Raw genomic sequence first — 22,286 nt, 5'->3', positions numbered from 1 at the left:
GCGAAAGTCTTCTAACCTCAGATGTAATTGAGGCTAATGCGTCCCCACCCTTCCAATGGCCATTTGATGCTTCTCCTCGAATATTATTTTTGGGAATGGCCCCTTTATACGGTCTACAGGGTTCCTACTAACTGAAGGCAAAAATTAGGATACACTCAAAACATTATAAATTTTTATTCGCTACAAACTAAGAACAATCGTTGGACACTAGCCATGATCAAAAGAATATATAATACTTGTGTGACTTAACATGCAGATTTTAAATGTTTGTTAATCGAGATGACGGAAAACGTTTTCGTCTTCAGTACAGGGTGCAAAGAAGAATGCGAATGAAATCGAGATTATAATGGTGTGTGGAAGAAACGGATTGAGCTGATTGGATTTTAGGTTATATTAATTGTTATCCGAGTTTCTCTTTGTTACTTTCGCCAAATTTTCTTTTGCGATCTTTCGCAGTATGGGGACTTAAAAAAATGCATCTATTTCCTTTCTTTTATGAGGGAGAATTTACATACATGATATAAAGCACGTTCAATAATAATGGTTAAACTCGGCACATTGGCTGCCGGAATCACTCACCCAAATATATCCTCTGGAGATCCAACGGAGAAAGCGCTTTGCCGTGGATGCCAAGGCTGTGGGGCTTGGAGAAAAAAAAATAACTTGCATAACATATATAAAAAAAAACCCTCATTAGGACAAAGGTCCAAAGTCCCTTCACATCCGATCAGTCATTTTTTCCTTCACACAAACTTCATTCCCGATTTTCACACTCGCGACTCCAGCCTTTTTATATTAGCCATTACGCACCGATCATCATGAATATATATATTAACTACAAACTAACAGACAAAACTAAGAACTAAACTTATCTACATGTGATGTTCTCGCGATTGCGCTATATCGCAGCTTTGCTGCTGCTCGCTTTAACTCCGACTTTCAACCGCTTTTGCTTGGGCCGCGCCGTCACGACAAATCCAAGGAATGGCAAATTTGTTTTCTCGTTTCTTTTGCACCGCTGGGCAATAACTTTGAAATTTAGCGGGTCGCCCAAAAATAAAATTTGACTACTCAGACGACTTCCGACTAGCCAATCTTTTCCCCTGAACTCCAATGAGCCGATGTCCCGTGACCAATAATCACAATGAGAAAATGCTCATGCGGGTGATGAACAGCTTGGGTGGTAGTCTCTCCGGCTATAACATTTGTTTTCCAGCGGCCCTCTATCCGGTCGCTGATACGCCAAACCCTAAGAAACAAAAAACAATGGCCATGTACCCAACCTGGAGCGTAAGCCGCCGACAATCAATTTTTCCTTACCGACTGGGAAAACGTATGTATTCTGTTCTTCCCAGGCCAATCAATGCAGCTTGAACTCCAATGATTAAAAATAGTTCACTCGCGAAAGATAACCATACTTTAATTTCTTTCTAATTTAAACTTTGATTTGAAAAGGTTACTTAGTAAACTCTGCGAGGGATCGAACCGCGTGCTCAGGCCACTAAAAGGGAATAGACCGATTAGACGCTTGCCAAATAAGCGGGAAGGCATTAGAACGCTCCCCAACGGGAGTTTAGATCGTGAACAGCCTGACACTTGGCCCTGTTAATTTCTCTTTTCAAGATTGCCGCCATAACCCGATCCCGCACTTTTTCAGATCTAGGTGGCGCCTCGCAAAGCAATGACCAAATCTTACCAGTTTCTCCCCCATCCCACAGAGAGCGACACTTTCCTGCTGCAACAAGCGTTACAAAAAGCCCCCCACTCAAGATCAGACTTGGGGGTCAGACTCCCAAGACTGATACCACCAATGCTTGGAGCAGCTATTGCTTCAAATCCTTCGAGTGATAACGACCGACTGAACGACCCTGGAGATCCTCCAAATCGTAGTAGCAACTTCCTATTTTCTTCTTTATCCGTGCCTTCAAGTACGCTGGACCAAGTTTAGCACTATATCCCGCCTGAAAATTACTTTGCTTGAAGTTCCTTCTAAAAACCTCCTGTCCTTCCGCATAAGTAACTTCCCGCGAACGCAAATTATAAACTTTTTCATTCTTTTCTCTCTGCTTCGCCATCACCTCCAAAGCCCTACTCCTTACTAAGTCTAAGGAATCTTCTTTCGTCAATACAGTTGATCTGTCCTCTAATAACCGCAAGGCTCTTAATAGTTTGTATGTTGCGCCTGAGCCAACAAACTGCTGCCCAAAAACCAAGTAATACGGAGAAGTTCCTATGCTGGAATGAACGGCTGTTCGCAACGCGCAACATATACTGCTAAGTTGTTCATCCCAGTCTTTTTGATCGGACCTAACATAAGAACGTATCGCCGCGATTACTGAACGGTTGACTCGTTCCGAAGCATTCGCTTGTGGTGAATAAACTGCGGTGAACGTGTGAGATACTTTATTGATCCTCAGAAACTCTTGAAACACTTCTGCCTTAAACTGGGATCCGTTATCCGAGATGATGGTTTCAGGAACACCGAAAGTATGAAATAAATCTTCCTGGAGATATTTTACTACCACCTCCGACGTCAGCTTCTTCACTGCTTTTAAAAATACAAATTTAGAATAATGATCTAGCACAATAAAAATACCGACATGCCCGCTTCTCGACCTCGGATAGGGGCCCAGGAAGTCTATATATAATTTTTGAAAGAACCTTTCAGACTCTGCAGCGGCACCCATTGGCGGTCGCTGAATTCTGTTTGACGCCTTGGTTATTTTACAAGTATCACACCCCAGTACATGAGCCTTCACATCTCTTACCAAACTTGGCCAAAAATAGTACCTACGCACTCTCTCTAACGTCTTGTGAATGCCTCCATGCGATGCCAACGGCTGATCATGCGACTTGCTTAAAACCTCTGAGACCAATTCTTGAGGTATCCACAACTTCCATATAAAATTGTCATGGAGAATTTCACCCGTGGCATGCTCCGTTTTTTTATAAACTCGCTCATCAACGACTCTAAGATCTGGCAGCTGGTTCGCATTTGCCTTTATCCGCTCCATCAAAGTTAAATACTCATTTGACTTGAACGCTGGTGACTCCAAATCGATGAGGAGCCCTTGCCTAGCATCTAAGGCCGCCACCACATCTTCGTTAACCCTGGACAAGGCATCGGGGACAACATTTAGTCGCCCACTTCTATGCTCGATTTTAAATTTGAAACCTTGTAGTTTTAGAGCCCACCTGGCGAGTCTAGAGTGCAAGTCGGTCTGCGTCATGAGCCATTTCAGAGACGCATGATCAGTTATGACCGTAAATTCATGACCTTCAATGTATGCTCTAAATCTGTTTATACAGACGATCGCTGCCAAACACTCCTGTTCGGTGACGGAGTAGTTCCTTTGTGCCTTATTTAACTTCTTGGATACGAAAGCTAATGGATATTCATCCCCCTCAGCTGTTTTCTGAACTAATACCCCTCCAACGCCAGTTTGGCTTGCATCGCAATGAACAAAAAACGGTTTATTAAAATCCGGGCTCTGAAGCACAGGTGCAGTACATAGCATCTCTTTTAACTTTCCAAAAGCTTGCTGCCCTTCGGCTGTCATAAGGAATTTCTGTTTTGGCTTCAACAGGTCGGTGAGAGGCGACACTACCGAGGCAAAGTTATCAATAAACTTCCGGTACCAACCGGCCATTCCTAAAAATCTTCTCAAGGCTTTTAATGTTTTAGGCAACGGAAAGTCGACCATGGCCGAGATCTTTTCTGGATCTGTCCGAATTACGCCCTCTCCAACTATATGACCTAAATACTTTACAGAACGCCTACAGAATTTGCTCTTTTCAACGTTTAGCGTGAGACCTGCGGATTGCACATGCTTGGCTACTAATTTCAAAACCCTGAGATGAGACTCGAAACAATCGGATATGATTAACAAATCGTCTAGGTAAACGAATACCTCATTTCGAAGTTCGGCCGGGATCACCTTGTCCATAAGTCGGGTCATGGTTTGTGATGCGTTCGTCAACCCAAAAGGCATAACATTATATTGGTATAAAGGCTTTCCAGGAATAGTAAATGCTGTCAATTCCCTTGATTTCGGATCAAGTGGTATCTGCCAATATGCATCTTTTAGGTCCAGACTTGATATAAACATTGCTCTTGGCAACCGACCCAGAATACCATCAATTTGTGGCAACGGATATGCATCCTTCCTAGTCACAGCATTCACTTTCCTACTATCCAAACATAGCCTCACCTTACCTGGCTTTTGCACTAGCACTACGGGCGATGACCAAGCACTTTCGGATTCTTCGATTACCCCTAGCTTGAGCATCCTTTCTACTTCGGCATAGAGCAATTTCTCTACAGCCGGTGACACGGGGAAGTGTCTCTGCTTGACCGGCTTAGCATCCCCCACATCGATGGAATGTGACAACAAAGATGTCTTCCCCAGCCCAGATACAGAGAAAGATGGAAACAACGCGATGACCCGCTGTAAATCTTCCTTTTGGCTAAGCGATAAACTATGCGACTCGGAGGTGATTTCTGAAACCTGCATTTCCGGCGGTAGAAGATCAAAAACTTCCCAAAAATCGATGCCAAGATATAAATCCTGACTAAGGGATGGAATTATATGAAGGTCAAGTTCTCTGACTGCTTGCTTATATTCCACAGGGGTTTTAAGACGACCTATTACTTCCTGATTTTTCCCATCAGCCGTGGATGCGAAAAAGGTTCCCCTCTTAAAATGTACTTTAGTCCTAATGACCTGCTGCGCCAAATTTCCCCCTATCGCACTTATAGCCGCCCCTGTGTCTAACAACCCTAAAACTACCCGATCGAGGACACGGACTTCCGCATAAGGACGCTTATCTTTCGGTTTGTAACGGATACTATTTATGGTTTTGACTGTTTTCCAAAATTCTCGCATTCGCCTAGAACTTCTGGACTGTGATTGCGACCGGATCAGCTGATTAGTTGACCTTAAATTAGAATTTATATTTAAGATTGTGGGCCAACAGATGGGTTGGCTGGAATAATTTTCGGAATCGTGAAGATTTATTTCGGACGGAGTTGATTTGATATTATCTACACGCTTGCTTCGGGGATGGTCGGCCTTCGACGTTGAACACACGGCGGCTGACGGATATGTGTGCTCGTTTTCCCGTTTTTTAGGCACTTGCCACACGAGGGTTTGTACACATTTGGAGTGCCACAGCCGTAGCAGAAAATCTTTCGCTTACTTTCGCAATCCTGATAGCGGTGTCCTTCTTTGTGGCAATTCCAACACACTAGTGCCATAGCTCCGATTTCTAAATCGCCTTCCTGATCGGAAAATTCTGTAGCATCATCTGACATAGCTTCCTCTAGCAGCTCTGCCACCTGTTTACGAAATGGAGCCCCTTTTTGATACCCACAGCTCCGCTTGATATCTTCCAGGAACCTCTCCCTACGCCTGCAAATCTCTCGCATGCTATCCACCGAATTTATGTTTACGTTCAGCAACTCATGCCGAATTTCGGGCCTTAGATTCCTTTTTAAAATTTCAACGACGGTCTTCTCCGATAGTGGAGTTTCCAAGCAATCCATAAGTTGGACGATCGCATCGTAAAACGCATCGAATGGCTCCTTTTCTCGTTGTTTCCTATCTCGTATGGCCTCAACTATATCGACGTCAGTTCTAGTGTCGCGGAACTGTTTTCGCAAGGCTTGGCAGAGAGGACCCCAACTAACCTGCCTTTGTGTTTTATGGAATCTCCAGAAAAATTCACGGGCCTTACCATCGAAAAGTATGCTCGCATTGCTACACAAAACCTGAAAATTGCTTTCCAAAGTTTGATGTGTTAGTGATTCGACCCTGTAAATAAAATTATCCACACTAATCCCTTCCGCGCTGCCATTAAATCTTAATTTCCACCCATTTAATATATGGCCGACCTTGTCTGGCCTTTGCATCAAGTCGCTTCTATGTGTCTCAGCCGCTGAGCCTGCTGATGCTCGGCGCTCTTGATTAGATAAGGGTGGCTCGGCGGACAGAATTCCGCTCACATTGTTTTGGCCAAGTCCACTAAGCTGTGTAGCTACGTTGGTTTGGATCAATTGAGCCATCTGATCAGCCAATTGCGTCATGATGTCCTCTTGCATAGATCTCACTGTTTGGGCAACAAGGGTTCCTATCGCTTCCGAACTGACCGGAGTATCGTTTCCTGTGGTTGCTTTCTTTACTGTTTTGGCCTTTTGGCTCCCCCCTGCTGTTGATTCTGTCTCAAAACAAACTGTTTCGCAGCTTGGACATGTTGCGATTGTTCTAGAATGAGTCACTATGCACGACTTATAACAGCTGTGCTCAAAGCTTTTCCACAAAGGCTACAATTCGGATCCATTTTTTCTTTATTCGACCCTCTTAGACAAGAGATACAAAAAAGTAATCAATGCTAGTGTACATTTTTAGTTTCTCCGACGCGGAAGCGCTCAAATACTCTCTTCTACTTTCTCAGTAAACCTTTGTTGCAAAAAAATAACTCTTTTAATCTCCTGATCATATGCCTACGGTCTCCCTTATCGCTTTATCTGTATTGTTGAGAGAGTACCGGCGGTCATTGACCTTACCTAATGTTTACCTGTCTTCTGTTAAATTTTGAACAACTATTGCGCTGATCAGTTATTGTCACCCAGGGAACAGCTGTCTTTTGTTTTGTTTTTCTTTTGCTTTCAGGGGCGCCGTTCGACAGCCACCTCACCGAAACGTAATTAAATTTTAATGCTAATTTAAATGATAAGCTTTAACAAATTGTAGAATGAATATGAAATTAGGAACTATAACATATAGAAAAATATTAAATGTAGGAAATATAAAATATGGGAATTGTAAAATATAATAATAAAACGTATAAAAAAAATAAAAAAACTTTAAATCAAACGATCAAAAATCATAAAAGTATTTTGCCTTCAAGCATAGTGGATTTCCCTGCAAACCCATATATAAACCTCTGCTGTCTGTTCCACTTTTGTTCAGCGAACATGTAACAAAAAAAAATAAATTTGTATCGACTGCTGCCTGTGCAGAGTAAATCAGCCCAACAACACTACGTGGTCTGTTATGTGGTCCCGCCGACACAACAACTAACCGACTACCGCAATGCTGCGCTGACTGCAAGGTTTTCTTTCCCTTGTTATTCTCCTTCTGCTTAACCCTTTCTATCACCTGTGGTTCAGTCGTTTCTTTTCTAAAAGATCACGATCTGCAATTCCAAGACAATTAATAGAAAACTTGAACAAATTAACTGGTTTGACTTAATGTATATGAACTGTTTGAGTTTCTAACTTTGTTTTATTAGCCGTGGTCAGGAGATCCGCAATTTTAGCGTTATCTAGCCTGCGTTTTCCAATCGCCTTCTATAAAAAAATGTTAGACTCCCCTGTAACTAGAAAAATGTTAACCCAATCTTATCCCGTGTCCACATCATAAACGTGGCCAGACTCTAAACTGCGAACAGTACCATTTCTGTAAATCCAAAGCGTTTTAAATGTGTGATTCAGAATAAGAACAGGTTCATTAAGTTTATCTTTTCAGCGAGCTCGAATCTTGTTTACAATCGTGGCTTTTGGTTCAGGCAGTCTGCTGAAAATCCAATCGCACACTAGTCGTAACGGCTACACTGAATACTATTGGATTGAGAAAAAAATGTTGGATGTAGGTGTTTGTGTATGTACAAAGATATTTGCCATTGATGATAGTATGGCCTGTTCTTTTGGCCAACACGTTGGGCGCCAGATTATAATAATTTTCTTTACTAAATAACATTATAACTGTAACGAATTTCTTCAGGCCTGGTGTTAGCTAAAGGGAACGAGCGCACGCAATTTGTTCCGGCTATCTGCTCGTCGGCTAACGGTGGTGGTGTTCGGACTGTTCCCCTTAGAGGTGCCTTTTCTTATTATTAGAATCAAAAATATGCGTGCTACGACAAGCAATATGATGTTGACCATTACATTACACAAACTCTTGAGACCGGGCTATCATATGCTCACCAAAACAGACAGCGAAAGTCTTCTAACCTCAGATGTAATTGAGGCTAATGCGTCCCCACCCTTCCAATGGCCATTTGATGCTTCTCCTCGAATATTATTTTTGGGAATGGCCCCTTTATATGGTCTACAGGGTTCCTACTAACTGAAGGCAAAAATTAGGATACACTCAAAACATTATAAATTTTTATTCGCTACAAACTAAGAACAATCGTTGGACACTAGCCATGATCAAAAGAATATATAATACTTGTGTGACTTAACATGCAGATTTTAAATGTTTGTTAATCGAGATGACGGAAAACGTTTTCGTCTTCAGTACAGGGTGCAAAGAAGAATGCGAATGAAATCGAGATTATAATGGTGTGTGGAAGAAACGGATTGAGCTGATTGGATTTTAGGTTATATTAATTGTTATCCGAGTTTCTCTTTGTTACTTTCGCCAAATTTTCTTTTGCGATCTTTCGCAGTATGGGGACTTAAAAAAATGCATCTATTTCCTTTCTTTTATGAGGGAGAATTTACATACATGATATAAAGCACGTTCAATAATAATGGTTAAACTCGGCACATTGGCTGCCGGAATCACTCACCCAAATATATCCTCTGGAGATCCAACGGAGAAAGCGCTTTGCCGTGGATGCCAAGGCTGTGGGGCTTGGAGAAAAAAAAATAACTTGCATAACATATATAAAAAAAAACCCTCATTAGGACAAAGGTCCAAAGTCCCTTCACATCCGATCAGTCATTTTTTCCTTCACACAAACTTCATTCCCGATTTTCACACTCGCGACTCCAGCCTTTTTATATTAGCCATTACGCACCGATCATCATGAATATATATATTAACTACAAACTAACAGACAAAACTAAGAACTAAACTTATCTACATGTGATGTTCTCGCGATTGCGCTATATCGCAGCTTTGCTGCTGCTCGCTTTAACTCCGACTTTCAACCGCTTTTGCTTGGGCCGCGCCGTCACGACAAATCCAAGGAATGGCAAATTTGTTTTCTCGTTTCTTTTGCACCGCTGGGCAATAACTTTGAAATTTAGCGGGTCGCCCAAAAATAAAATTTGACTACTCAGACGACTTCCGACTAGCCAATCTTTTCCCCTGAACTCCAATGAGCCGATGTCCCGTGACCAATAATCACAATGAGAAAATGCTCATGCGGGTGATGAACAGCTTGGGTGGTAGTCTCTCCGGCTATAACATTTGTTTTCCAGCGGCCCTCTATCCGGTCGCTGATACGCCAAACCCTAAGAAACAAAAAACAATGGCCATGTACCCAACCTGGAGCGTAAGCCGCCGACAATCAATTTTTCCTTACCGACTGGGAAAACGTATGTATTCTGTTCTTCCCAGGCCAATCAATGCAGATTGAACTCCAATGATTAAAAATAGTTCACTCGCGAAAGATAACCATACTTTAATTTCTTTCTAATTTAAACTCTGATTTGAAAAGGTTACTTAGTAAACTCTGCGAGGGATCGAACCGCGTGCTCAGGCCACTAAAAGGGAATAGACCGATTAGACGCTTGCCAAATAAGCGGGAAGGCATTAGAACGCTCCCCAACGGGAGTTTAGATCGTGAACAGCCTGACACTTGGCCCTGTTAATTTCTCTTTTCAAGATTGCCGCCATAACCCGATCCCGCACTTTTTCAGATCTAGGTGGCGCTTCACAAAGCAATGACCAAATCTTACCAGTTTCTCTTCCCATCCCACAGAGAGCGACACTTTCCTGCTGCAACAAGCGTTACAACTTATCGATCGATTATAGAACCCCGATTTGACTTAACACCTAAAGTAAATAAGTTATTATTATTATTTTACGTTATTATTTGAATTATTTTATTATTACGAATTTATGCTTTCTCCCATATTTGTTTTGAGAAACATCATTCGGTGCAGTTCATCAACTCCGCAGGCAGGATCATTGACCAGATCTCTGGTCTGTGAAAGCACCAAGGTGGAAGGCGCCGTGCTGGCGGGAATCGACAGGATCTGGCAGCTAGTCCTGTATAGCAGCGGGAACTGGTCCCGATTGGAGTGCCACCATTCGAGCACGTCGAACCTATCATTGTAGGCCATCTGAATGGCTTGGTATCCTTGAATTTCTTTGAGAATCTTATCATCCTGGCTGTCCATGGCGACAAAGTCGGAGAAGAGATCGTCGTCCGGTTCGATGTCCCGCGCACTAACCATCTCGCCCTCGCCTTGAATGAGGACTTGCTCTACTTTTTCCTGGCGCTGTGCCAGGCAGTAGCGCTTCATGAATAGCTGACAGCTCTCGACGGTCTCATCACGCTCCTCCTGGCTGAACTGCAGCAGTCTGTTGGTGGGCGGGAACAGGAAGTGGGCCATCATGTGATACTTGGTGATGTGGGGCATCACCATCCAGTCTATGTTGTCTATCAACGACCTCTTGAGATCCATTTCCATTGCATGGTTGGATTCTCCGCCGCAGTATTTCCGCAGACGGTGCATGTGGGGTATGACTAGGTGCAGGGTTGGACTCGTTCCGCTTTCCAGCGTCTGGGAGGACTTTTCAAAGTGCGCCAGAAGATTATTGATGGCCACCAGTCCGGTAAATTCGCAGCCCTCAATCAACTTTTCGTCCTCGTTGGCAATAATACTCCAGTTGATCTCCAGGGACTTCAAAATGTGAAAGATCTTTACCAGACCCCTCGAAGTGGGAGTGGGCAGCACACCCAGGATAACCAATTCCTTGGCCTTCCTCAGTAAACTGCTTAACTCGCAGACGTCATTAAACGCATTCTCCACCATTCTATCGAGCATAGAACTGATGCAAAACAAGGTCTTTTTGTTCTCGTATACTGATTTTAAGCTTGTTCCCTCGTCGTACACAAAAATTGGATCATCGTCGGTTAGATCGCACAACAAATCCTGAAGCATTCCCTCAATCAGCTTGAGAACGTAGTTGTCTTAAATTATATAAGTATATAGACATTATAAAAGACAAATGCTTGATTAAGTATACCAACCTGTGGATGCTTTGTTTCTGGGTACATTGGTGAGGCCCATCAACTGGGTGCACTTGCGACCCTCCAGGACGTAGTGCGCGGTGCTTGAGAGGAAAAAGCTGTCGGCACTGCCGTGCTTTTCCTCGGCGATCGCAATGCTATAACCATTTAAGCGGATGCGGGACATCTCGGAGCGTGCCTGCTTAAATTTCTGCTCGTATAAGCTCTCGACGCTCAAGGCGACGACTCCGGGTTCAGGTAGTAAATCCTCGACGCAGACATTGCGTCCGTACTCTGAGCCGATTTCCAGAAGAATGGAGACTAGTTTCTGGAGCCCCGAATCTTTGACAATGCTGAAGGGACGGCAGTTGGCGACGCACCACTCCATCGCCGCCTGTGTTACCTTATCGGTGGCCTTGTCCGCACTGGAACCGTCTGTATTCCGATGGGAATCCTCTTCATCCTCGCAGCCCAGCGGGTCCTCTGTTTTTGGACCTACGACTTTGGTCCTGTAGCACTTGTGCCGCTCCATGTGTGAAGTGCATCCATGGTATTTCACCAAGCTGCTGCACATCCGACACATCACAATCGTTGGGATGGCGTTTCCGGCTTGGTCCTCGATCCTGGAGAAGACGTTCCAGACCGCGCCGCGACTACGCTTCTTGCTGAATCGCAGGACTCCGGATTGCAGATGGGCCTTGATATAGTCCTGGCTGTAGGAAGCTATCGAAACTTTACCCATTTTAAGAGATTCAACTGATTCAATTTACAATGGTCAACTCAATGGGGGTTATCGATAGACATGCGTAATCGGCATCGCTGGTCATAAGACAATTTTAGGCATTAAACTAAAAGAAAAAGTAAAAAAAAGTTTAAGAAACCAATTTATAGTTTAAAAAACTACTTTTAACTTACTGACTTCTAATAAATGAAGTTTTTTTTAATAAAATCCGTGGCCATTTCACGCCACCTTGAACTTTTCGCACCGTGCTTGTGCGCGTTTGGCAACACTGTTTTGTGCGTGACTGAATTTTCGTGAGTTTGTATTTGTGTACATTTTATAATTTGGGTTTGTTTTCCTTTTTGGCAAACCGAATTACCAGCGAATCAAACAACCGATCCGCCACGATGCATGTTGAAAAGAAATCGGAGCTGCGCAGCCTACTCAAATCCGGTGACAAGCGTTGTAAGCTCGTAGAGCCAAGGAACACCAAAAGCTGCGTCTGGAGGTTTTTCAATCTCGTCCAGTGCGACGACCACATAGAGCCGTACGCCTGCTGCAAAACCTGCGGCGATCTCTTATCCTACAGCGGGAAAACCGGAACCGGATCCCTGCTCCGTCACCGATGTCTCCACTCCAGCAGCAGTAACGGTAAGTTCGGGATCCGAAATCTCACGCACGCCCTTCGCAATCGAAATCCACTGCCACGCGTGCTCCGTGCCGTAGAAACCGAGCACGGATCAGTGCCCGATGCCATCGCGATAAATCCACGGGTCATCGGTATAGGCTCCTCCATTTGGGCGCGGGAAAAGTAGAAATTCTAGTTATAGCGAGACAGTAAACCCCCTGAAAAAAAAACAATCAAAGTAGTGCAGGATAGGTACAAAACTTCCCCCAACCAGTGGTTTGAATGTAAAATGTTTTAAAAACCTATAGTGTATCATCAAAAATGCTAATAAAAAATCTGATAAAAATATTATTATTTAGGAACGAATTTGCGCTGTTGAATAATATGAAATCATTCTTATATTTTGGGTTTTCACCTTTTTTTTGCGTTGCCTTTGTTTTCACTCCTACATGCAGGCGTTTTGCAACACTGCCACAGCGAGCACTTGACAACACTGGCGACAGCAACGCTAATATCGCAAAAAATCATTTTGTGGAGAAAAATCACTCTTGACGTAATAAATACCTAAAGAAAGCATTGAAAATGCCCAAGGGTCGTGTAAGCAATGTGTGGCAGCACTACGATATTAATGAGGAGTGCGAAAACTTTGCGATATGCCGTTACTGCGGCAACAATATATCGCGTGGTGGCATGGCAAGCAATTTGAAGGGCAACAATACGACCAATTTGTGGACGCATCTGCGACACAAGCACAGGGACGAGGTCCTGGTCAGTCCGGTGCAGCAGCGTCCTCAGGCCCGCATGATCCCGATCATCAAGAAAGGTAATCCCAGCGAGCGCAACTGCCCACAAAGTACTTATGGCGGGCTATCGACCCCTGGGGTCGGCGGGAAACTATCGCGGGCGCCCATCTCTGGGTGATGATATTTTTGTTATTATCCGGCAGCTGTACCAATATGTATCGTATTAACCATCGCTCCCATCCTTTGAATTGCAGAAAAAACCGTGCGGATTACCAAGGCCAAGACGCTGAGGGAGCCGCTGCGGGTGGCCAAGCCGAAGATCGATTCGAACGTCGCCAATTATCTGGGAGAGGCGGGTGCCCTGCCGCAGAAGTGGGAGGAGTACGAGCAGAATGATGAGATCAGCGAGGATATCAAGGACATCATATACAGTGAGGATCCACTGTGCTACAGCCCCATACACGTGATGGAGGACGAGGGGCTGGATCAGCCCGAGAAGCAAGTGACCGTGCTTACCCATTCGACTTCATCAGCCGGTGGAAGTAGCAGGCCGAGCGTTGTGGGCTCGGGGGTACAAGCCACTGTGGTGGCCTCCACGTCCTCCAGCAACAACTCGGCCAAGCAGCTGAAGAACAACCTGGAGACGTCCATCGATCGGCTGACCACCGTCAGCGAACAGCTCAGCTACATCATTCAACAGAATCATGAGGAGCTCACCAAGGACGACGACTACTATTTTGCTCTAAGCTTGGTGCCTGTCATGCGCCATCTTTCGCTCAATCGAAAGATGTACGTGCGGTCAAAGATCCAGGAGATACTGTTCAAGGAGAGTGAGGACTCGGTGCCCGCCAAGGATGAGTAGGCGCTCCATTATATACATTTACCCAGAGGAATAAGAAGACGAAAAACGAAACAAAACAACAGGGCATCTTTGCGTGTCGTCAACTAGGTTAATAATTATACATATGTTATGTATTCATCTAATTTATGCTCTATCAAGTGCAAATACTTTGATTATTCAATTATATTACCCATTTAACTTTTACTTGAAACTCAAAACGAAATAAAGCATTACGACGAAATAAGAAAAAAGTCAGTTTCATGGCGTATTACGTTTATTTTAAATAAATTTTATTTAAATAACTTGTTAAGATTTACAAAACAGAGAGCGTTGCTAGATTGTTATTATAAATTATTGTATTGTAATTTACAAATCGATTTTGCGGCTAAGTTCTGCTGTTTATGCGATTCTTATAGATATGCTTGTAGTGGCTGCTCCCCAATTGCGAAGCCAACCATTTCGTTTTTTTGTCAATATTTTGTAGATCTAGGAGTGCAAGCGTACATTATCATACAATACGAATACAAATTACAGTAAAACTCCTACAAATCGAGCAATAAACAATAAACTTAAGCCTACATATGTATATATATAGTATATGCACCCCCAGATATCATTTCCCGGTGTATGCTAGGCTTAGATTCTAGTCAACAAATCGGTAGTTTATCAAACACTGACTTGAATAGCGAAATGTGTGAATGTATGTCTAATGATGATTTGGTGTTGATGTTCTTAGAGAGTGGTTCGCTCAAAATGAATTTCGAATTGTGGATATGATGGGCATTATACAAATATGTATGTTTGAGTAGTGATGTGTTTGGATTCGCTTTAGGTGGATATTAGGACTAAGTGCACGATATGTTTGCCAAAAGTTTGGTATAAATTTGTTGTAATATTACGCTTAGATATGCTGCAAATCTGGCTTGTATATCTATGTAGGTATATAACATTTTGATTTCGGTTCTCTCGACTGGCAGAGTGAATTTCCAAGACTTTTTTTTTCATTATTTTCAATATTAATCCAAGAAAGTATCGTATACAAGCATTTAGTTATGTCCAAAAGTTCATTCAAATTGTATCTGTTTTGGTATATCTTGATTCGTATCAGAATTGATCATTATGGGTATATATTTTGTATAATTTCCTCTATTCACAGTTCCGATTATTATTAAGTTTTATTTACTTTGGGATAAATATTTACAAAATGTATTTTATCAAGCTATTTTAGAACTATTTCTGCCCGATCTTAACTACTGGGTTCTTGAGCCCCTTGCATGATATGCCTTCCCTTCTCTCATATGTTTTCCTTTACTGTGATATGGTATTCTATGCGTATGTTTATAAATCTATTACCGAGGCATATTCGAAATAAGTTAAAAACGGGATTCAATCAAAAAATGTACAACTATATCAATAGATTTTTGAATTTTGGAACCATTTTCATCTGTTTATTGCACTTTCGAGCTTCTTGTGATTGGCGTGGTATCTGCGACTCCTGGAGGAGATTTTGGGTTGCGGGGATTCGGGGATTTGGGGCCTGCCAATAGCCTCATTTAGTAGTAATATTATTTGGTTGACGTCACCAGTTGGGTGCTGTAGCCCTGTGTGTTGCAGGTGGGCAGGGCGAAGGGATTGAAGCTCAGGCTGCTGACCCCTGCAAATAGTTCAAAATGTCAAATATTAAATTAATGCGCTTTTTTCAGTTATAGGGACTAGCACTTATAGTGCTTTTATTGCCAGGAAGGAGGGAATTCAACAGAAATCTACCAAAGTGGGGGTCGTTTTTTGATCGATTTAGAGTCTAAAGGATAATGGAAATTATAAATACCGTTAATCGTGTGTTGTCTGTGGTGTTTTGTTGATGGTGGAGAAGTGTTTTGAATGCTCAGATTTGCTTCAGCAGACCCATCCACACGCCCACCCACACACACCCGTGGGCCAATTGTGGGCGTCCTTGCAGCTTCGGATTGATAGATGGTGTCTGGCCGTGTGTGTGTGTGCGTTTTTCGTTTGGACTTGTTTGCTGGGTGGTGGATGGTGGGTGGTGTTGGGCGTGTGGCATTTAATTTCAACAAAATGTCGTTACTCGGCCCCAAAAGTCCGGTTCATCCTGGTACATCATCCTCATCCTCAACCTCTGTTCAGCTGCATGTGGCTGGCATTGGGAGTCCGGGAAACGCTTAAACGGCCGCCGCCGTGGCTGCTGACACGGCCGGATTGTGCCACGGCTGGTGGGGATGTGGGTAGTGGTGGTGCGGGTGGGCCGATGCCGCGTGGTGGTGCTGCACGAACGCCTGGTGCCACGTCGACGACACGGCGGACACTGTTGGAATTAATGGCGAAAATGCACTTTGCTGAGCATACTTTGTTCACTTTGTTCGGGTAAGGGTTTGGGGAATGGGGAAGATTCGGGATGTGGAGGCGAGACAGGTTTCTTAGTTTATGTGGGGGCGGTATTCATGTGAGAGTTATACAAACATAAGCTAAAATCAACTGAAGATGCTAAACGAATTCGGGGCTTTCTGAGACAGGGGTTCGATTAATGATGGGATCATGAGATCTTCAAAGGCTTTTGAGATTCTTCGAAACTTTTACGACAAAAAAAGTACTGTTCAAACTGGATTTTAATTAATATCTCTTTTATTAGGTCAAACGAATGCGGGACTTTTCATGGATTGTTTACCACTAAGGATCGAGAAACTTACTTGACGTGGAGTTGAAGACGCTGCCGGGCGACGAGGAGAGTGTGCCCATGTTGGGTGCAGGTGCATAGCCATTGGCCGTGGCCGCCACCGCTGCACTGGCCGCCGTGGCACCGTAGGATCCTCCCGAGCTGTGCGGCGTGGAGGCGCTGCTGCAGTAGCCACCGCGTGGACTCACGCTGCTCGACTGGGCACGCTGGTAGTCGTCCTCGGTCCACTGGCCGGATCCATCCTGGACACTGACCGCCAGTTGGCCTGCATAGGAATTGAAGCCCGTCGAACCGCCCGGAGATCTGCTGCAACACGGGTTTGATATTAGTTTCCGCCGCGTAACTTGGCTGATAGCAATGCTCTTACCTGGGCATGGAGTACAGGGCCTCGACCAGATCGGCGGCCCTCTTGAGGATTATCTCCTTCTGGAGCTTCTCGGGATCGCCGGGATGCCGGGGAATGAGCTTCTGCAGGCGCTGGAAACCGTAGTCGATTGTGGGTTCGTTGAGAGCTGCTTAAAGCGTTAATCAACAGGTTAGATATGAAGAAGCGCTGAGTAATCATGTATAGCTGCAATCACTTACAGACATAGACGAAGCGGCCGGGTGATCCCTTGCAGAACTGTTTGCTCTTGTAGGACAGCGTCACCTCCACCACGCCGGGAATGTGCCTCGGCGGTGTCTGCACCCGGATCGCATGCGAGGTGATCAGCTCGCTCCAGACCAGCATGGTCCCGAACACCACCTGCAGCCCATCGAAGAAGTTGTCGCCCACTATGATCACGGTGGCGCCACCGGTTGTCCAGCCTTCGCTGGGCGAGATCGCCTTGATGCACGGCGTGGCCACTGGCAGCGGTGGGTAGAGACCTGCAAATGGATTCCACATATGTTCGGGTTAGTTGAATATATCGAACAGCCTTTAACACTTCGGAATTGCCAATTGCTACGAACAGAACGAAAAATTGGGGGGTTCTTTGGGGTACGTGGGGATTTCTTGGAACTACGTAAAACGAAAAATTGGTCGGAATAATTGGAATTTTGCTACGGACCATCGTAGGTACTGTCGGGCGCTAGGGGGTGACCGGAAATGGACAGGGATGTGTTGCCTGTACCTTCCGTGGTGTCCAGTCGCTTGGCCCTTCGTCCGTGCTTTGAGTTGTTGTGCACGAACATGTTGTCGGAGATGGCCAGAAGTGGTCCGTCCACGGCCACCTGCGTAGAAATTACCACCTGGCATTAAGAGATTCTCAATTAATATCTAAATCGGTGTGGAAGGATCAGGCGTTCACTCACCTGAAATCGGCGCATGTCCCGCGGGTTGCCGGCGTTCTTCAGACAGTTTTGATTGCACTTCAAGAAGAACTTCAGGAAGAAGCTGCAATAAATGGAGGATTCGATAAATTAATGGATTGTTACACTGTACACACCAGGACTATTAGGAATCGATTTAACTGCATTTTTTAATGACATTTCTAAACCTTAAGTTCCAACCTCACAAAAGACTACTTTTTAGAAATTAAGGCTTTCTTAAAATATTTCCAAGCTTTCCACCATCTAGTTTAAAGTAAAGATAAAATATTTTATATGTTAATATCCTACGGCCTATAAGGTCTTAGTAGGCATTTCTGCAGCTTCTCTGTTCATAAGGGGCAGAATGTGGGACCATAAATGGTAACGGACTCGTTTTTCCCATTGTGCTGGCAATTATCAATCAGTTGTGGATTTATGCCAGCTTCAATTAAGAGTCTTTACGATGTTCGCGTCCACGAAGGCGACTTTACGAGCCGCTAATGACGGGTTGCGCCTTTTTGCTGCCACCAGTGGCACTTGGTCCACTTGTGCCGCCAGTTTGCCTGGTCTTTTCTGGCCAGATGTTTGGCCCGAGGCGGTAGTGAGTGCCCTTGCGATAAGTGGGGTGACAGCCGGCGAATGTCCTGCGGCCAGGATGCGAGCCTGTTAGCCAGCCCAGTCGAATCCAATCCGAGTCGAATCCCATCCAATGGAAACTGACACCCGTACCCGTGTGCGGTGCATTTAAATGCTGAAATACTTTTATGCATCCGCCGGCGACATGATACGCCCTATCTGAATCCCCCCTGCCCACTTTTTATTTGCCGAAATAATATTTTCCTTTCCGATCAGCGGGGGGAAACGGGAAAAGCGGCATTGTGCCGGCAATTTTCGTCATATTTTTTTCCCCGTTGTTTTCCACTCGACAAATTGAACAAATTAGCAGGGAGCTGGAGGGTTGATCTCCGGCCAGCGGGTGGCATCTGCATATGTCCTCGTCCGATGGGAGTGTCGCAAATTTGTTTATACTTCCGACACTTTTGTTCTTTGGTTCCATCGGTCTCCCTATTAAAAACACCAGCCCAAATAGCTCTGGCCAGCGAATTTCCTAAGTCCATAAATCTAAGCTCGAGCGATAAGAAACTGGCACTCGAGATAACCACTAAAAGCAATAATTTCAATTAAAACTGATAAAACTAAACCAGTGAGTAGTATCCAATGAGACCAAATCACGAACTGTATACAAATAATTGTTTAGCTTTATGCGTGGAACTTATACTCTTAAAACGGGTCTATAAATTATAGTAAGTAATAAGTAAGTTGCAACGAGACAAAAAATATTCTTAATAAAGACTAGACAATGGTAATGTGGTTTTAAGTTTCTGAAGAACAATTAATATTTAATCCCTAACAAATACTTAAATCAAGAAAGTCTATATCCTATTTATCTTTCAATTACAAGGGCATATAAACTTCGGCTTACTAAACTAGACTTATATTATATTATTGTATATTCAGCATTAAAAGCCAAGTGTGGTGCTTATCGAGAATGCCTGTGAACTTGTTGGACTTGCGAAGAAAAAACAGATGTAAGTGGATGGATGTTATCCATTACGGAAAATAAAGAGCATCGGAGCGGGCTCATCATCATTAACACAAGCAATCCAGTGCGCCATCCCCCGAGAGTTGAAAGCCGTGTATCTGTCAGATACAATATCGAGTTACGGTGCGGCAACGAACGTGGAAACTCACAGATGCAACTGCAGTTTGAAATTTGAATACGGATCGAGTGTCTAAGGAGGGGGATCCTCCAGGATAATGATTTCACTTGCCCGTCGATGACTTCATCCCCGAGACACCAGAGCCATCATCACTTTGAGGCCAGCGTGCATTCTTATGCATTTTTATGGGCAGCTAATTGACTTTCTCGGAAGCATCCTGCCCCTCCACATGCTTGAATTACAATGTTTTCAAAATATCCTGACAGGACACATAAATTCACGAGGTCCCACCATTTGCATATGTCTTCAAGACGACGCTATTGCATTTGGGGAAATCTAGCCGAGCACACAAGTCCTGACCAAGGATTTCTCCCCGGGAAAAGCAACGAACCATAGACAACCACCACCCACTTGGTGGCAATTAAAAATTCCAGTCGCGTCCTGTCAATAAATCAAAGTGTCTCCCATCTTGGCCTTCTGCTTGCCAACAAAGTTAGCGCCTTTGGCCTCTGCTTTGTGCCTTTGTTTTGCCAGCAACGCGAAATTTTCATTTAATGAAAAGCTACGCATCATCAAATGTTCGCACATGACATCGGGACACCTCCGCTTCGCATTTTCGATGGCCCCAAATTGGCAGCTCGGGCACGTAGCGCCAACGAAGTGCATAATTGGTCATTCATATTTGGGCGAGGGGGTTGCGCCTTGGCGGTGTTGGCCTCTTCGATTGGACGGAGATTTGTTTTTTAGCTGTTCGGAATGTCCTTCGATGTTCGCGCCCGATTGGCTGAGAATGCCACTGAACCGAAGATACTTAAATAGTGCAAACTCTACTACTCACTACCATATATATATTAACTTTCAAGCTGATAGTATAATATTGTAAGTAAGTTAGAAGTGATTCTTTTGGAATTACCAGTTTTTAGAAGAAAGAAATAGTTGCAGAGCTTGTTCAATCTATCAATAGCTTTATTTTGCTTCTCTTACTGAAGTCTAACTCTAAGCCTAAGCCTTTCACCTTTATCCAGGCCATCTGAGGCACAGAAAATTGAAATAAATTCCCAGCATCCTTATCGAAAAGCGCAAGTTTAGTGCTGTTTATGGTTTGCAAGGAGCCCCGGCGATTAACTGTAAATTTGCGAAGCAACAAGAGTGCGAACAACAAATTGTGGCATTATCTTTGCATCGCCAAACAGCACACAAATTTAATGATGAATTTCAAAAGGACATAAATCGCTTTGCCAGGAGGCTCCCCCTTCCATATCCCCCAAACCAAACCAAACCAAGCCAAACCAAACCAAGCCACCCAAACACCCAGTTTTCCCGCTGATATTATCTGGTCATGGCGTGAACAGTGGTCCTGAGGAGCCGAGAGCGTTTTTGGCGCACGCCAAACCAGAAAGGATCTCAGGTGAGGTGGTGAATGGTGGGGCTGCCTGGGGGCAACTTGTCTCTAATTTTGCACTAACGATAATATTCAAAAATGTTCAACTTTATTGTCGCATAAACCCAATGACTATGGGGCAATGACAGCCGACTGGCGTGGGAGGAGGCCTGAAAATAATGCGAAAACTTACTTTCGCGCCATTTCTATGCCTTTTGGCATTTTCTCCACCGAAAACGTACACAATACAAAAAGCGAGAGCGTCACGAAAACATGGCCGTCGACAAGGATGAAGTCACCATTTTGGGCTTCTATTGTTGCTTGGGCTTTATTTATTTATGCTCCTTCTCGGCTTAACGCTCCACGCTTGGCAGGACCAAGCAGCCCAAGGATTTCGACTGCGATTCCTTGCCACCACCCCACCATCGCACCATTCCACCATCCCTCCCCAACCCCAAGTTCGTTCTGAAGTTCATGGCTTTTTCTTCTATATCTTTTGGGCTGCTTTGTATTATAATAGACTTTTTTGTGCGGGGGATGGCGAACTTTACGGGCTGCGTGCCGTCTGAAGGATACGCTTATCCTTTTTGCCGGAAGAGAACTTGTTGAAAACACTTTCACTTGGTGCGTGAGGAGGCTTTCTCTCCGCGGAAAACACAGAGCGAAAGTGAGTGCCAGATACTTTGAGTGCATCTTATGGATTTGAGTGAGCTTTTAACAAGCCCGAGCTCAGTTCCCAGTTTCTATACATATAACAACAGATATATGTATGTCCAAATATATGTATGTATGTAGATATATTTTTGGGGTTGCTTTGGGACCGAAAGTCATGCCGCTGGGACCGGGGAAATACCTTCCGAATGGTCTTGTTTTCCTTTTTTTCTGGGGAGAGCTGGTGGCTTGTTGTTCTTGGGATTTCTTCATCTATAAACTGATTATTTTTGTACACACACACACCCACACACACAGAGACGCACGCAGTGCGAGGTTAGATATCAGACAACGATAAAAGTAGCTGGCATCAGACGCAGATAGAATGGCCACAAAAAGATACAAAAGTATCTGAGACGACGACATGTGTGTGTACGTGTATGACCTTATCCCTTTGCTCTCCACCGAACCATCAAATTATCGACCTCATTGAAATGCCCGAATTATGCCAACTATTTTGGCATGTGTGTGTGCCGGAGTGTGTTGACTGTCAGTTAACGCTTTTAATGCCATTAATTATGCAACAGGGGTAAATGGCCGAGGAAATGGCTAACAGAATCGCACAGACAAACACCACTACACAC

At 44.2% G+C, this 22,286-nt stretch overlaps 2 protein-coding genes across 3 annotated transcripts in view; one reads left to right on the top strand and one right to left on the bottom strand.

The window, feature by feature from the left end:
* The first annotated feature begins 11,960 nt into the window (after positions 1-11,960).
* Positions 11,961-14,162, top strand: LOC122612441. Of its 2 annotated transcripts, none has more exons than XM_043786063.1 (2): positions 11,961-12,346; positions 13,321-14,162. In XM_043786063.1, the coding sequence occupies exons 1-2, from the start codon at positions 12,103-12,105 to the stop codon at positions 13,926-13,928; spliced, it is 852 nt and encodes a 283-aa protein (XP_043641998.1). In that variant the 5' UTR covers positions 11,961-12,102; the 3' UTR covers positions 13,929-14,162. The 2 variants fall into 2 exon arrangements, with proteins under 2 accessions (XP_043641998.1, XP_043641999.1); XM_043786064.1 differs by lacking the exon at positions 11,961-12,346 and adding an exon at positions 12,781-13,146.
* Positions 14,163-14,298: 136 nt separating this feature from the next.
* Positions 14,299-22,286, bottom strand: part of LOC122613560 (transcription factor collier) — a 35,150-nt gene continuing 27,162 nt past the window's right edge. Inside the window, 6 exon segments of the mRNA XM_043787781.1 lie at positions 14,299-15,561; positions 16,613-16,902; positions 16,967-17,114; positions 17,185-17,466; positions 17,649-17,829; positions 17,893-17,974. Coding sequence (XP_043643716.1) covers positions 15,473-15,561; positions 16,613-16,902; positions 16,967-17,114; positions 17,185-17,466; positions 17,649-17,829; positions 17,893-17,974 — 1,072 coding nt within the window. The 3' untranslated portion in view covers positions 14,299-15,472.

This window comes from Drosophila teissieri, chromosome 2R (genome assembly GCF_016746235.2).
Source record: "Drosophila teissieri strain GT53w chromosome 2R, Prin_Dtei_1.1, whole genome shotgun sequence".
NCBI lineage: Eukaryota > Metazoa > Arthropoda > Insecta > Diptera > Drosophilidae > Drosophila > Drosophila teissieri.
The sequence above is the reverse complement of the archived record's forward strand: the minus strand, read 5'-3'. Positions and strand labels throughout refer to the sequence as shown.